The sequence below is a fragment of the Engraulis encrasicolus genome, chromosome 7 (genome assembly GCF_034702125.1).
Source record: "Engraulis encrasicolus isolate BLACKSEA-1 chromosome 7, IST_EnEncr_1.0, whole genome shotgun sequence".
Taxonomy (NCBI): domain Eukaryota; kingdom Metazoa; phylum Chordata; class Actinopteri; order Clupeiformes; family Engraulidae; genus Engraulis; species Engraulis encrasicolus.
Genome location: NC_085863.1, coordinates 13,844,085 through 13,861,584, shown reverse-complemented (window position 1 = coordinate 13,861,584; position 17,500 = coordinate 13,844,085). Strand labels below are relative to the sequence as shown.

At 43.5% G+C, this 17,500-nt stretch overlaps 1 protein-coding gene across 1 annotated transcript in view; it reads left to right on the top strand.

Annotated features, from left to right (window-relative positions):
- ubr1 (ubiquitin protein ligase E3 component n-recognin 1) overlaps positions 1-17,500 on the top strand; it is a 64,690-nt gene that overhangs the window by 11,708 nt on the left and 35,482 nt on the right. The window contains exons 6-22 of the mRNA XM_063202890.1: positions 430-568; positions 910-972; positions 3,275-3,398; positions 3,829-3,936; positions 4,445-4,533; positions 5,018-5,116; positions 5,827-5,984; positions 7,043-7,142; positions 8,528-8,656; positions 11,931-12,111; positions 12,708-12,769; positions 13,075-13,185; positions 13,722-13,787; positions 14,172-14,273; positions 15,146-15,209; positions 15,889-16,013; positions 17,225-17,277. Of these exons, the coding sequence (XP_063058960.1) occupies positions 430-568; positions 910-972; positions 3,275-3,398; positions 3,829-3,936; positions 4,445-4,533; positions 5,018-5,116; positions 5,827-5,984; positions 7,043-7,142; positions 8,528-8,656; positions 11,931-12,111; positions 12,708-12,769; positions 13,075-13,185; positions 13,722-13,787; positions 14,172-14,273; positions 15,146-15,209; positions 15,889-16,013; positions 17,225-17,277 (1,773 nt within the window). The remainder of the gene's footprint in view (positions 1-429; positions 569-909; positions 973-3,274; positions 3,399-3,828; positions 3,937-4,444; positions 4,534-5,017; positions 5,117-5,826; positions 5,985-7,042; positions 7,143-8,527; positions 8,657-11,930; positions 12,112-12,707; positions 12,770-13,074; positions 13,186-13,721; positions 13,788-14,171; positions 14,274-15,145; positions 15,210-15,888; positions 16,014-17,224; positions 17,278-17,500) is intronic.

The window sequence follows — 17,500 nt, the reverse complement described above, 5'->3', positions numbered from 1 at the left end:
GTATATTACATTTGCTATTTTGATTTGTAATATTCTGCATGATATACAGTATTTGACTCAATTGGACCATACTGTACATTTATCCTCACAAATTATGTGGCACGATCATTTTTTCTCCACTAATCCAAGTACTGAATGAAAACTAAGAAAACGGTCCAAACTATTATTTACAATGCAATTTCTTCCGATGGGAAGCCAGACAATTCGAGAGAAAAATAGGCGGACAAAGATGCGTCCAAAAGCACAAATATGAAGAGAGTAACGCGAAAAACGGTGGTGAAGATCGTGTTTTGGCCGATTTAAAGAATCCGTTACAGACGGACGGACGGATGGACATACCCTCTTATAGAGATGCTAGGACGCAGGTAAAAACACAAGTTCAACTGCAATGAGAAGTCAATGTTTTCTTCTTTCCTCTTGTGTCTACAGGGTGAAGCAGAACATGTACTACTGTGTGCTGTACAATGACGAGCACCATTCATACGACCACGTCATCTACACTCTACAGCGCTCCATACAGTGCAACCACACTGACGCGCAAACACACACCGCTCTCATCGACAAAGAGGTACAGCCACATCACACACACGCACACGCACACACACATTCACATTGAAACGATCTGAAACACATGCTCTCGCTCTCGCTCTCTCTCCCACTCTCTCTCACTCACTCACTCACTCACTCACTCATTCGATCTATCGCTATCTCTCTCTTGCTATCTCTCTCTTGCTATCTCTCTCTCTCTCTCTCTCTCTCTCTCTCTCTCTCTCTCTCTCTCTCTCTCTCTCTCTCTCTCTCTCTCTCTCTCTCTCTCTCTCTCTCTCTCTCTGCTACCACCTGGATGACAAGTGGCTTGCCAATTATATCACTGATTTCTCTTGTTGTTTCTTGACCAACCCCCTTCAGGGCCGCAGAGCAGTGAAGAGGGGAAATCTGCGGACGTGTCAACAAGCCAAAGACCTTATCAGAGTAAGGCCCAACTCCCTGCTACTACACACACACACACACACACACACACACACACACACACACACACACACACACACACACACACACACACACACACACACACACACACACACACACTGATGTGTTTTAAAAAATATATATTTTTTATAACTATATTTATGGTCATTTTAACCTTTTATTGACCACTGCACTTTATGTCTGTCCTGTGGTATATGTTGTTGCTATCAATATGTGCTTATGACTTGCTGCACACCTAATCGCCCCTTCTGGGGACAATAAAGTTGAAGTTGACTCACACACACACACACACACACGCACGCACACACACACACACACACACACACACACACACACACACACACACACACACACACACACACACCAAGACCTTATCAGAGTAAGGCCCAACTCCCTGCTAACACACACACACACACACACACACACACACACATACACACAGACCATATCAGAGTAAGGCCCAACTCCCTGCTACTCAGCTGCACAGCCGTACACGCTGCCTGTGGTTTTATTTGATTAATGATTCTAAGGGTCATGATTTGATTAGTGTATTACGGACAGGTATAAGGTCAACCAACTGTCATCATGTTGGTAGTTAGTAGTGGTGTCAACAATAATCGATTTGGCGATGCAATGCAATGCGGGGCATGGGCAATCCAATTCAATGCGGCAAGTTCCAGAATCGGTATGGCAATTTTTTTAAGTTTCAATTACTTCCGTTGATATTTCGGGAGCAAATGAATGTTAAAGTAAATAAAAGAACTTCAAGCATTGCAAACTGCAAGACTTGATACAGAAAACGGCCAATAAATTGTTGCTCAGTATCTAACTACTTGTATTTCCTCGTCATGACTGATGAAACATTTTGCTTTGCTTTCAGTAGAAATATAATGCATTGTAGAATTGAATTGGATCGAATCGAATCAAATAGAATCGAATCGAATCGCTACCTCCAGAATCGGAATCGAATCGAATCGTGAGGGCAGTGCCAATGCACACCACTAGTGTGTTAGTGTGACGTTGGGTTCAGTTATTATTGGCCACAGACATGTTAATCTGTTCTGATTTGCAAGTGTCAAAATGTTTCTGGCCATCTCAAGCCATGACCAAATTATAAAGCCTTGTCCCTGTAGTCCACGGACAAGTTAATCCTCGTGGGGGAGAAGATTGTTCCAAGTCAACTTTGGCCCATGGCTTAAGGGATGGACAGCACAGCCAGTCGTCCCCAGGGGTTGTTGAGAGTAGCTGGACCAAAAAGCAAAGCAAGTCAAAACACAGAAACATCGTAGTCATCATTGCGGCACATCAAAAAAAACCCTTAATCATTTGTGAAGTTTCAGGGCATGAATCCTTCATCCTTCACAACGACAAGATTGTTTCAGCATTTTTGTTTATTTCTCAAGGGACCCAGTCTTTCCCTCTCCTGTCAAGTTTGTCTCTATTGAAATATGCTGGACAAACAATTGGAGGACCGCTTTGGGCACTTGTTTATTTATTTTTTTGTGATGTTCCACACATGGGGCCTATACTACAAAGAAGTTAAGTTAAGAGGTAGATCATCTAATAGAAGAGCTTTTCTTAAGAAAATAAGGACTCCAGGCTCTTCTATTAGATGATTTACCTCTTAACTTAACCTTAACTTATCCTGAACCAGCTTTGTAGTATAGGCCCACGTTGTTGTCAACTGGACAGACCTGTCACTCATCAGCCAATCGTCTTGCTCGTTGTGAGCCAGCTGGCCTATGACGATTGACGTCAGCCATAGCCAAAGAGAGATCTTATCTGTTGAAAACATGGTCACCGGCCAGGAAAAAAAGCAGCGCCTGCCTCCTGGCAACGATCCTGACAAATGTTAGCCCATTTCTTTAAGACAAAGGCCCCTGGCTCACTGATGCTTATAATATGAAGTTTTCCTTAATTAATCAAGAATAACGGGTTGACCAACCTAAACATATATGTATAACATGTATAAATCACGCATCACCATAGAGAACTCTGTTACTCACGATTAGTGTCTGTATGTTTTCCTGCTTGTCTTGGCCCTGTGCCAGTCACATACTTGCTAACTGTGTGTGTGTGTGTGTGTGTGTGTGTGTGTGTGTGTGTGTGTGTGTGTGTGTGTGTGTGTGTGTGTGTGTGTGTGTGTGTGTCTGTGTGTGTGTCTGTGTGTGTGTCTGTGTGTGTGTCTGTGTCTGTGTCTGTGTCTGTGTGTCTGTGTGTCTGTGTGTCTGTGTGTCTGTGTGTCTGTGTGTCTGTGTGTGTGTTTGCTTGCTGTTGTCCTCAGTCCAACTCGGAGCACATCTCTCTACAGCCCCTCCGTGTGGAGATCCTGCATATTGCAGTCATGGCCCACCAGAGTTTTGCCATGAGACTAGGAGCCTGGTTTCAGCAGGTCGTTGGATACTCGGGTAACCATTATTTTCTGGCTTTACACACACACACACACACACACACACACACACACACACACACACTGTGTTTGTGACAATAACATTATGCATTATAAACATTATACAACATGTACTCATACTCATGGTACAAAAAGCTGTGCACAATGTGAGGAGATTGCTCAAAATATCTGATGTGAAAAAGGTGTACCGCTGCTCTCTATTTTACTTAACTACCTGCTGTTTTCTATTCCAATAAATGTATGAACGTGTGTGTGTGTGCGTGTGCGTGTGCGTGTGCGTGTGCATGTGTTTGAGTGTGTGCGTGTGTTTGTGTGTGTGCGTGTGCGTGTTTGTGTCTGTCTGTGTGTGCGCGTGCGCGTGCGCGTGTGTGTGTGTGTGTGCGCGCGCGCACGTGTGTGTGTGTGTGTGTGTGTGTGTCTTCCTCCAGTGGGGCTCAGGCAGGTGTTCTGCCAGGTATCCCTGCAGCCTGGGGCTGACGGTGACAAGCCAAGTCCCATCTCTCGCCTCATGCTCCACGACGCCCGCCTCTACAAAGGCCTGTACACTTTTTTTTTTGGAACTGCAGTCATACAAAACAATTTCACAAATTCAAACAAGGAATAGAAAAAAAAATACTATATTAAATGAAAATGTAAAACAACTCTCATCCACTTTCAAACAAAAGTCTCCATTTTTAAATGTAAATGTAAAAAAAAATCTATACTGTAAACTTCTTGGATTTTATCTTTCCAATGTGTAATTGTTGGAGGTTGAGGCTGTAACCATAAGGTCGTAAGGGCCTGTACACTTTTAATGTTGAATACGTACTGTATTCCCCTAGTGTTTCTTATTGTGCTTTTAGTTATTGTACTTTGACAATTATCTTTGGATAAGTCATTGAATTGGACTAGACTAGTAGCATGTGCTGATTCAATTGATTCATTAGCATAACAAAATATGGAGTGATTTTATCACCGTTTCAGGTTATTTGACCACTGTACATAACTTGTGAAATGCTCTTTAATTACCTTGAAAATAAATGAAGCGTCTGTTCTGTATTACAGGCGCCCGCAAAGTGATCCATGAACTCATCTTCTGCAGTTTACTGATGGAAACGGAGTACAAGAAGCAGTTTGCAATAGAATTCACAAAGGTAAAATGGATACTTTTATCACCCATGTGATTTAAAAAAAAAAAAATCACCTCTGCCAAGGAGGTTATGTGATTGTGTGTGCATTTTTTTGTTTGTATGTTGGCGTTGTGTGTTATGTGCGTGGGTGTTTCTGTCCACCAGAGGGCAGAGGTGCATTCTTTGAGCGCGTTTCTAGCTTTGTCCGTTGTTTTTCAGTCAAATGTGTGTTTTGTAAATGCTGTACTTGTGTAGACTGACCCTATAGTATGTATATGTATACATTAACATACCTGGTATTGATAATTGAGAGTTTCTAGCTTTGTCCGTTGTTTTTCAGTCAAATGTGTGTTTTGTAAATGCTGTACTTGTGTAGACTGACCCTATAGTATGTATATGTATACATTAACATACCTGGTATTGATAATTGAGAGTTATTCATGACCGCATACTCATGCTTGTACTGTATAGTATCTTATCTCTCTGTTGGTGTCTCTTTGCTTTGTAGTTGTATCAGCAGCTTCAGAAAGACTTCATCAGTGACGATCACGAGAGAAATATATCCATCACAGCACTGTCCGTGCAGATATTCACTGTCCCTACACTGGTAAGTGGTTAGTACACCACCCCATACTGTGTGATGAGCTGTGTTGTGTCTTGGATTCACAATGACAAATGGGTGCTGCTGTTGTGCTTTATTTAGACGTCTTTGTTGTCGCTACTGTACAGTATGTTGTTGCACATTGCAAGACAATAATAGAGGATGTCTGTAACCTAGAATGACGATTATACACTTTACAACAAGGACATGGCATTTGCAGACGCAGTATCATCTTTTTGACGCTGTACAGCACTGGCCAGTTCTGACTGTTTTAAATGTGCTATATAAATTAAACGTACTTACTTACGTACTTACTTTAATCAGTTAGATCTTAATTCTCTGCAGTCAATCGTGCAGACACGTGTCTGAAGCTCTTGCTTTTTCTCTGGTGTGCACAATGTATGTATTACTCTAATCAGTTATTGTTACAGGCTTATCACTGGTCCATCACTGTCACTCACCAATGTTAAATGCTCAGTTTTTATCACTTCATCACTTTACTGTTATTGGTACATCAGTGTTACTTGTCCTGTCTTGCATTTTGATGTCTGTCTGTAAATGTCAGTACTGTGAATATCTATGTCCTTCATGGTAGAGAGAGAAACGTAATTTCAATGTCCTTGTATGACCTGTGCATATGAAAAAAAAAAGGACAATAAAAGCTGACTTGCTATCTATCTGACTTGATACTTGATATCGTGACTTGATACTACCAGGCCAGGCAGCTGATTGAGGACGCTAATGTGATCGAGGTCATCATCAACACGGTGATGGAGATGCTGAGGGAACACCTGGACAGCAACCGTCGCTTCCACTTCCAGGGATACAACACAGACAAGTTCTTCAGGGTCCAGGTCATCTTCCACGACCTAAGGTGCGTGTTGTTGGCATTATTCCCTAGCATCAGAGGTGGGGAACCTTTTTCATACGAGGGGCTACTTCAAATTCATCCGAGGGCCGTAAAAGTCCTCCCAGGGCCGTATTATGAACACAAACCAGGATTTCCCCCTGCACTTTGGCCTATACTGAAGGCAGCTACCTTTAAAACAGTCCCCACATTCTCTAGGACCCTGAATATAACTTAATTGTATTGCAAATGTAATTCCTAATATTCCTTTACAAAATATGTCATATTTCATGTGAAGCTGCATAACATTAAAATCATATCGGGGGCCGTATAAAACGACCTCAAGGGCCGCAAACGGCCCTCGAGACAGAGGTTCCCCACCCCTGCCTAGCAGAGTGTTTCTCAACGGGGGCGCTACAGCCCCCCAGGAGGCGTTGCGGAGCCCTAGGGGAGGGGGGCATTGAGAAGGATACAGCTGACTGTGGGCGGGGCTTAGTTCCCATTGGGGGGCATTAGTCTATTTTATTTTTCAATACTAAGGGGGCGTTGGCAGATTTATGATGAGGTCAAGGGGGTGTTTATTCAAAAAGGTTGAGAACCACTGCCCTAGCAGCTTGCAGCATTTGCTACTTGTGCATTCTGAATACAATATCCAGGTTTTAAACCTTTTTACGTAAGCAATCAAGTTCAGGAGTATTTCTAAACGTACCTTTCTGTATGTAGGGATATATTTCAGCCTTAAAGCAATACATGCTGCAGGCATACTACATGGTTGGAAAGAAGCTCATAGTTCACCTCTCTGTCAGTTAAATAATTGAGTTTTGCCTTTTCTCCTGTACTTCCAGTCGTTCAGTATGGCAAATTAGAGGTAAAATTTGTACTGCTGTACTCAGAGAAATGCTGGAAGTACAGGAGAGGTAAAACGCAATCACTTCACTCAAGGGGGGGGTTAAATAAGCTTATTTCCAAAAATGGCACTGTATCATTTTAATGATGACATGTTTACATGTATGTATGTACATGTCATGAATGCAATTATGGTGAATTATCGTGTCCTTATACCCCATTGTCGTCCTTCCTCTTAGGTACATCCTAATCAGCAAGCCTTCAGTATGGACTGACGGGCTAAGGACACATTTTCTGGAGGGCTTCAAAGTCTTTCTAGACCTCCTGAAGTGCATGCAGGTACTGATTTACTGAGTGTTTTTATTATCAATCATATTCATACATCTGGAAGCTTGCAGCACTAACCATATGGACATTGAATTCTTTTGACCGATCACTGACACATGGCTTATTAGTAACATATAGCACACAATGACTATTTTGAAAAAACATGCATTTGACTATACACAATATTTCTGTACTCTTGTTTTACTTTTAGCCAAGTAGGACCTTTCATGCAGATGGCATCGCCGGTGATCCCACTCACTATAACATGGCTATGGCATCACAGTGTCTTAACCCATTGACGCCTAAAGCACCTGCACCTGCACCCTTTTTAAGAAAAGTTGCCCTAGGCTCAGCCTATAACAACCTAAATATCTAAGCCTCTGAAGCACATAAAAACATGAAATAAGTTGCATTTAAACGATAAGACCCTCATGTTACATGAGAATGTGTTCATTCAGCTCTAACATACTAAGATTTTTAATAAAACTGTCTCAAATATCATGACCCTGAATGTTGCGTCATGCAGCTCCAGACGCCAATGCGCAACGCAACATCCAACATCAATGGGTCAAGTAACAGATTAAGACATGGTCATTACCATTTTGGTGACATTAAGGTTATAACAGAGGCTCTGCATGAAAGGCTTTACTTAAATTGTTATTGCTGAATTAACTCTTTTAAAGTGATACTGTCATTTTTTAAAATAAGCTTATTTTACACCTCCAGTTGAGTTAAATAATAGGGTTTTACCGTTGTCCTATACTTTCAGTTAGCCGCCAGCTGGTCTCGTAGGACTCATGTTAACTACTAGCTTGGAGGTAAAATTGGCACTGTCATACCCAGAGAACGGTTGAAAGTGCAGGAGAAAGGTAAAACCCTTTTATTTAACACAAGGGGAGGTGTAAAATAAGCTTATTTCAAAAAAAGGGACAGTCTCACAGTATCACAATTGCATCCTGTTGGGCCTTACTGCAGAAGGGCCCGTTGACAGGCCTGTCAGCCTGATCTCCAAAAATTCTGTGCTCCTGGACACAGAATTGTTTTCCGTGATGGGCACACGGAAGTGCTTTTCATAGGCTATTAAAACAGCACTGTGTAACTCTATCATTAGAAAATACATACATACATAATTTTGGCAAAATCCGTGCTCCTGGACACGGATTTTGTGCCCTTAACATCCGTGTCCAGGAGCACGGAATTTTTGGAGATCATGTTGGGCCTGTTCACTCTGCTGAAAACACTCAGCTACATCATAACAACATTACTATGACAATGCAGAGACTTGATCATTACCGTTTTTGGTGACGAAAAGGTTATAATAAACAGACGCTAAGGGATGAATGGCTCTCCCCAACTGTGTTTCTGCTGTTCCTTGTGTGTGTTTGATTGGCTGGCAGGGCATGGAGGAGGTGAAGCGTCAGTTTGGGCAGCACATCGAGGTGGAGCCGGAGTGGGAGGCGGGCTTCTCCACCCAGATCCAGCTGCACCACATCCTCTCCATGTTCCAGGACTGGTGCTGCTCAGACGTGAGTATGCCATGCCACACAGGAAGGAACATGTTAGCAGGGTTCCCACTGGTGCTTGAATTCCTTGAAAATGCTTGAATTTCAATTAAGTGTTTTCAAGGTTGTGAAAATGCTTGAATTTTTGGTGAAGTGCTTGAAAATGCTTGAAATTTGTGTCAAGTCAAACTCAGTAAACCAAATAATAGAAATAAATTGTTCAGGTACATCTGAGGGAGTGAGATGTCAGATGGGATTTGCCATTCAACATCTTAAAATTCATTAAAATGCAGGAAATTGCATTCTTAAAAACTAAATTTTCTGGGGGAGGACCCCCAAACCCCCTTCCCGCGACCTAGGTGCTGGAAGACTGAAAATTTGGTGCTTGAAGGTGCTTGAGAAGTGCTTGAATTTGTTCATGAAAAGGTTGTGGCCTCGTGCGCCATCCTACAGTACTTGCAAAGAGGTTGGATAATAATAAAGAGGAATCGAAACACGGCCACTCAATGCAAAAGTGTGTGCTGAAAAATTTGGTCTCCTAAGGGGGCGTTGTCCCTCCTCCTTCTTCTTCTCTTTTCGTGGTGTTTGCACAAGACGTGCGCTACCGTTATCTACAGCGCTTAAGAGGACATTTATTCTCTACCTCAAGACTCCGAAGGTCTCCTAATCGAAGGTCTCCTAAAGGGGCGTTCACCCGACGTGAAGTGGAAGTGGATACCGGAAAAGAACCCGCCTGCTTTATTTCACTCTCATATACGATTCTCTGGTACTTGTATTGGGTATTCCATTGCATTGCAAAATGCATTTTATAAAGGTCAAACTATGGCTGCACAATTAATCGAAAATAATTGAAAATCGTGATTAATCGTGATATCGAAATCGTGATTTCAATCGGGATTTAATCGTGGCAATAGTGACCTACCTTCGAGAGCGTCCTTGAAGCCAGAACATACTGACAGGCTGGCATTTGCGGCGAGATATCTGTTCACCTAGGTTCCATGTTATTGCCTTTTACATAATTGCTATAATTAATTGTATACGATTCATTCTTGGTTATATTTCATTTTTTTTTTTATAATTTTGAAACAAATCAGCAGAAAACAATAATCGTGATTAATAATCATGATTATGATTTTGACCCAAATAATCGTGATTATGATTTTTTTCCATAATCGTGCAGCCCTTGGTCAAATTATTTGAATGGCAAGAATTCACACACAGATGATGGGACTTCTGGAAAGTTGTTTCCAATGGTAAAATGTAAAAGTCAAAAATGGTGGATACATTGTTTTGCAACAATGTTTTCATTTTAGTAGTAGATGTGGAAGTTCTTTATTGTCACTATAGTATAACAGTGAAATGAAGTTTGGAAACAGCCCAAAATCATAACTTTTTCTTTGCATAGGATGAAGTTTGCATTGTTTTGTTTCCTATAGAGTTAACAATACTACCATCACTGTTGCATAAATGTTGTTTCACCAAATCATGCACAATGGCAGTGTCTTCATCATGACAAATGATTTGTCCTTCTGAAAGCTCTGAATTCTAGGAAGTTCGCTCTCTATACCACCACCAAAGAAGTATTGCGTTACTGCAAGCTTGGCAATGACATCCTATACTTTGTAGTGGCCATGGTCACAGTGCATTTACAGTACGTGACTGACACAAAGACGGCCACAAAAAGTATGGCATACAAAGTACGAACTATACATATAATATAGTGAATTCAGCACTGGTGCTGGTGTTCCTTGTGGCGTTTAAATAGTGCCACTTGCTCACCATAGCGCGTGTCTTATACTTGTTATGTAACATGCATAGGGGATTCACCTGACTGACTTCCTGCTTCCTGTATGTGTCTTGTGGTCCCGTGCCGTGTGGTGGCACAGAAGACGGTGCTGCTCAGGACGTTTATAAAGTGTCACAAAAATAGACGCTTGTCACCAGTGGTGGAACAATTGCACACAGGGCCCCAGGGCAAAACATTGATAGGGCCCCCATTCAGGTTGCTAAGCTCATAATAGGCCCCCCACCACCAATACATGAGGGGCCCTGGGCCCAGGGGCAAATGCCCTGCTTGCCCCCCCTTACAGCTCCGCCCCTGCTTGTCACTACATAGGCTGTTATTTACATTGGACATCATGTTCCACACATTATGTACCATACATAGTCAGGATTCACCTGACTTACTTGTTCCATGTGTGTTGTACTTTTGGGTGACAGGAGAAAGGGCTGCTGATGGTGTGTGCAGCCTCTTTGTGCAGATTCACTCCTTGCTGACAAGACTCAATTGTATCATATCAACATTGCTATGATATTACTGAGAGGCTAATGCAACAGATTTAAGCCGCTCTCTGCAGTTGCTGATTTTGCATTGTGCCCGCAGCGTGGCGTTTAGGGAGTGCCATAACATATTGACACGTAAATAAAATTGTTAGTCTGTGTGTGTACCAGAGCAAATAATAGGATAAATTGTGATATGTCATACCCAAGAATAAGTTACCTGCCAACAGGGCTAGTGAGACTTCAGTCAAAGAAGGTGGATCTAACAAGAAGCGTCATTTTGTTTCTTTTCCGGTATCCACTTTATGTCGGGTGAACGCCCCTTTAGGAGACCTTCGTTAGGAGACCTTCGGAGTCCTGAGGTTGAGAATCAATGAAGTCCCCTTAGCGCTGTAGATGGCGGTAGCGCACATCTTGCGCAAACACCTCAAAAGGAGAAGAAGAAATAGGGGACAACGCCCCCTTAGGAGACCCAACTTGAGCACACGCTTTTGCATTGAGTGGGCGTGTTTTGCGATATCTTGGTCTGATTCAGTATTTTTGCTTCAGTTATTACCAGCCACATACATGTTTTACCCATTTTTGGCCAGTTGGCAGGTGTCAATGTGAAGCCCTGGTACTGTATGTACGATTGACCGTTAATTCGGCTGACTGACTTGTTTAGCCTAGTAAACCAGCGCCACCTGCTGGACGCCAAACATTTTCAGCTGCGAGTGGTCTGGCCTCGCATCGCAAGATATCTGGCAAACCAATCACAACGCAGAGATTTGTTTTGAATCAAAGCGGGCAGGGTTTTGAGGGAGTGACGACGAAGCTCGCAACGTTGGAAAAGCACATCAAAGGGAAAGCACTGATTGGTTAGAGTGCTGGCCTATAGGCATAGGCACGATTTGAAAGACAACGGGTTGTTCTCATCAACAATTTTGGCCAGACTAAATTACACATCCAATCTCACATTTAGGCTAGTGTATCAGGCCATGACTTGTTCTTTGTGTTCCCCCATGTGCCCGCCCTACAGGAGACGGTGCTGCTGATGGCGTTTCGGGAGTGCCACGGAGCCTTCGCCAGCTGCACCAACCAGCCCTTCCACAGCGAGCCCGAGGACGCCTACATGTGCAAACACATCCTCAGCCACCGCCCTTACAAAGTCACCCAGGAGCCCGTCAGCATACACCTCCCCATCTCCAGACTGTTAGCAGGTAAAGCAGCAGCAGCAGCAGTAGTGGTGGGGGGGATGATGATGATAATGATTAGGATGACAATAATAGTAATAATAATCATAATTAATAATAATATTTTTGTAGCATACTTGGCTAACTTTAAATTTGATGTTCTTTCTGTCTTGGATGTGTCTTGATCATGTGATGCACTGGCCTAGAAATCTAGACAACGGGTCTGGCTTGCCAGGCTAGTGATGCACAGTAGGCCTGCACAATATATCGAAAATGTATCGAAATGTATCGCGATATAATCAAGAGTGGCGATATGCATATCGCGAAAATGACTTCATTATCGCCAACAAGTAAAGCATTTCTGTGCAGTCCAATCATGAGCTGAATATCAACAAATGCGTGAGAAACCCGCCATGACCAAAGCAGCGCCCCCCACACAGGCCGACAAATAAGTGACAAGAAAAACACTTGGCTATATTTCTACATATCGTTTTTTTCTGATATCGTGCAGCCCTAATACACAAGTCAAAGGAGAACTGATAAATTGATTATTGGGGTGGGGCGGGGGGGTGCCGAAGAAATCTCCTCTTCTCATTGCGTCTGTATCTTGTGTCTTTTCTCAGGTCTCTATGTCCACTTATGCCGGACGGGAGCTCTCAGTCGTCTACCTCAGTATATGGACCCAGTGAGTACTCCAGCAGCCATGCCGTCAGCCTTGCTTTTTATAGTTCCTCATTACAAACAGAGTGTGATTGAGTAGCATAGCAGCCCTCGAAATGTGTTACTTAATGTAGCAATAAAGTGAATTGCATGTTTCCTGTCTGTATGAGATTTTTTTTTTTGTTGACCACATTCGGTGTGCGTGTGTGCGTGTGTGTGTGTGTGTGTGTGTGTGTGTGTGTGTGTGTGTGTGTGTTGTTTGTGTGTGTGTGCGTGTGTGCGTGTGTGCGTGCGTGCGTGCGTGCGTGTGTGTGTGTGTGTGTGTTGCAGGAAAGTTTAGACTATACCCTATGGGTGGAGCATCCTCTGCGCTGCGTGGTCCTGGCCTCTCAGGTGTCTTCGGAGATGTGGCGCAGAAACGGCCTCTCTCTCGTCAGCCAGGTGAGGGCATCAGCCAGGGCGAGGGGGGCGGACAAGCTTCTCCTCTCATCTCCTCTCCTCTCCAAACCTCTCCTCTCCAAACCTCTCATCTCCTCTCCAAACCTCTCCTCTCCAAACCTCTCCAAACCTCTCATCTCCTCTCCAAACCTCTCCAAACCTCTCATCTCCTCTCCAAACCTCTCCAAACCTCTCATCTCCTCTCCAAACCTCTCCTCTCCAAACCTCTCCTCTCCTCTCCAAACCTCTCCAAACCTCTCATCTCCTCTCCAAACCTTTCATCTCCTCTCATCTCCTCTCCAAACTTCTCATCTCCTCTCCAAACCTCTCCAAACCTCTCATCTCCTCTCCAAACCTCTCCTCTCCAAACCTCTCCAAACTTCTCAAAACCTCTCATCTCCTCTCCAAACCTCTCCTCTCCTCTCCAAACCTCTCCTCTCCAAACCTCTCCAAACTCTAATGTTCTCTCTTAAACTCTAATGTTCTCTCTCAAATCTATGTGAATGGTTAAATGATCATACTATTATGTGATTTGACAGGTCTACTACTACCAAGATGTTAAGTGCAGGGAAGAGATGTACGACAAAGACATCATCATTCTTCAGGTACTATTTTCAAATAGAGAGTAGTAGTATAGGTGTACATACTGAAATATATATCACAAGCACTCGTTCTCAAAAAAAAAGGTAACTCTTTATTTTAACGTTACATCTATTAGCACTAATGCATACAGTGTTAATGCCTGTATAAGTAACTTGTAAGGCATTTACTAAGCAAACGCTAAGGCCTATTAGGTCCTTCCTAAGGTTAATGAATCCCTTATTTTGCATGAACAAGACATTTGCGAATAAATGCCTAACAAATGTTTGATTTTGCTTAGTACATGCCTTACAAGTTACATACAGGCACATTGTATACTTTAGTGCTAATAGATATAACACTAAAATAAAGTGTTACTAAAAATAATTACCTCATACTTGCGTCCCCAGATCATTGCCTCCAAAATGGACCCCAACCACTTCCTCATGCTCATCCTGCTGCGGTATGAGCTCTTTGATGTGTTCAATGGGAATAGCTCAAGCAAAGACCAAGTAAGTGGTTTTATATTGTACTGTAGGTCTTACACCAGTGATTCTCAAAGTGTGGTCCGGGGACCACTGGTGGTCCGCGACAGAGCTCAGGTGGTCCTCAACGGGATTTCTACTTTTCCAAGACAAGCTAGCAGTAGGCTATATTTGTAACATTTTCATATTTTCAACTCAATAGGACTTGTAATGTGAATAAAAAGCTGGTGATCTGCATCAAAATTAGCAATGTCAAATTAGCACCCATCAACTGTCAGTTCAGTTGATAGGTGGTCCCTGAACATTTTTGCGGGGGACAAAGTGGTCCTCGGTCTGAAAAAGTTTGAGAAACACTGTCATACACCACGTAACAGTCACCAATGATCCATGCAGGGTGCGATTTGTAAGGGGGGGGGATTGGGGATTGTCCCCCCTTCTGGTCTTGATATCGGCACTTTTTCTACATGATTTTATCACAGTTCAATGTAATTCCATTGATATTGCTTGAAATCTCAAACATATCCCCCCTTCTGGTTTTCCGACAAATCTCACCCTGGATCCATGTAAATGTTTTTTTTATCAATGGCTTTAACCCATTTTAATCTAAGGCACCTGGAAAATAAACGCCGGCTAAATGCTTTTTGGGAAAAGGAGCCCTCAGCCTATAAAAACCTAAATATCTCAGTCTCCAAAGCACATAAAAAACATGAAATTAGTTGCATTTAAAAGCTAAGACAACTTACTCAGCCTCTTACATTAGTATATGCAGCAGCCCGCATCAATGGGTTATTTGGCCTGTCTTAACATGGAAAATGCTTGAAATGCATGAACATTTTGCTGCAGTCTTTGTGTGATGCTATGCTAGCACTTAAGAGGTTGCTGCAATGTTGTTTTTGTAGGAAGTCCTCAGACAGTGGAACAAGTTGACGGAGGAGATGCTGTACCTGCTCATTGTCATCATTGGTAATGTGAAGCCACCTTCAAATACATCAACTCTTGCATAGAAAAAAAAAAAAGAAAGTCTGGTGCCATGCGGATGTCTATTTTTTGTTATTTATTTTTAGTGCATTAAGCCTTACATTTCTCCTCTCCTCGAACTCTCTCAGGGCTCTGATGGCGAAGCTTGTCAAACCATTTGTCTTAATGCACTTAAAAAAGATAAAAACAAATAAAGAATTTATATTTATGTTTAGTTCTGCACTGGATGCGCCGGATTTTTACTTAAGAAGCACAAAGTACATATTTCTCTTGATCTACAAATCAACTCTTGTGTCAGAGGAGGGAATTACATGTTAACATGTTCACACATTTTAAAAATACCTCACAGACTATGTGCTGTCTAATCTCATTTCTATGTCAAGTCATTTCATATGCTGACAGGCATATCTGGAATGCAGGGTAGTAATTAAGTCTCGCCTATATCGTGCAGTCTTCAAGGCCTTCTAAGCACCATTTTCTGCTCAGGCTTCTGAAGCAGTATTTCTGTGTAGGGCCCTTGAACCTTTTATGATTATGGCGTCCTGGGTGAACATAAGCTTTAAATGTAATGTGATGGTGTCTCCTAAAGGCATTGAAATATAATCACATGTCTCTGTTGTGTGTGTGTGTGCGTGCGCGTGTGCGCGTGCATGTGCCTGTGCAGGGGAGCGGTACGTCCCAGGGATCAGTAACGTGAGTCGCGAGGATGTGACGATGCGGGAGGTCATCCACCTGCTCTGCATCCAGCCCATGGCTCACAGCAGCCTCGTCAAGAGCCTGCCAGAGAATGTGAGTCTGCTCCCGCCTCCTCTCGCCTCCTCTCACTTCACCTCCTCTCGCCTCCTCTCGTCTCCTCTGGCCTCCTCTCGCCTCCTCTCACTTCACCTCCTCTCATCTCCTCTCCTTTCCTCTCCTTTCCTCTCACCCCCTCTCGCCTCCTCTCCTCTCCTCTGGCCTCACCTCCTCTCGCCTCCTCTCAGTTCACCTCCTCTCATCTCCTCTCCTTTCCTCTCACCTCCTCCCTCCTCCTCTCACCTCCTCTCGCCTCCTCTCACTTCACCTCCTCTCGCCTCCTCGGGCCTCCTCTCCTCTCCTTTCCTCGTCTCCTCTCGTATCCTCCTCTCTCCTATCCTCTCCTTTCCTCGTCTCCTCTCGTATCCTCCTCTCTCCTATCCTCTCCTCTTCTCTCCTCCTGTCCGCTCCTCTCCTTTCACATCCCCTTCTCTCCTCTTCTCTCCTCTAGCGTCCTCTTTTCTCCTCTTCTCTCCTCTCACCTCCTCTCATCTTCTCTCCTCTCCTGTCACCTCCTCTCCTCTCGTCTCCACTCCTCTCGCCTCCTCTCCTCTCCTTTCCTCGTCTCCTCTCGTATCCTCTCTCCTATCCTCTCCTCTTCTCTCCTCTCACCTCCTCTTGCCTCCTCTCCTCTCCTCTCCTGTCTGCTCCTCTCCTCTCACATCCCCTTCTCTCCTCTCATCTCCTCTCCTCTAGTGTCCTCTTTTCTCCTCTTCTCTCCTCTCACTTCCTCTCCTCTCACCTCCTCTCACCTCCTCTCATCTTCTCTCCTCTCCTCTCGCCTCCTCTCCTCTCACCTCCAATCCTCTCCACTCCTCTCGTCTCCTCTCGCCTCCTATTCTCTCATCTCCTTCCATCTCCTCTCGCCTCTTCTCGTCTCCTCTCGCCTCCTCTTGCCTTGTCTTCTCTCCGGCCGTGGCGGTAATTACAACTTGGCGTCTGTGCCACTCGTCTAGCATATGACGTCAAAAGCAGAAAAATGTATGTCCGCAAGTGGGCCACAGAGATCGCCTCTAGCATCAAGACATGTTCTGAAATGGCATAGAGGCTGTCACTGTAAATGCAGCTTAAATACCTATGGCCTGTTCCTCAATTACATGCGCGTCGCAGCAGACTACAGACTGCTTATTGCAAGGGACGCTGAGGTCGCCTTTCTCCACATCCGCCTCCACTTATGTAACCTTTCAAAATTGACCCTTTTCTCGCAGGAAAACCATGAGACCGGCCTGGAGACTGTCATCTCGAAAGTTGCAACTTTCAAGTACGTGTCTTGTCTTCCTCCTACATATATTTTTTTCCCTTTGCAATGCTCGCATCTCTGTTTTGAGTATTTCTGTGAAGGACAAGAACAGAGCTTCATGTTTCTTCGTTCTTAAGACGTTAATGTTTGCATCTGTGTGTTTCAATTTGCAGAAATACAATAATGTTTAATATTTATTTCTAGATGATTAGTTCTCCTCTAGTGTTGCGTGTTACTGCGATAC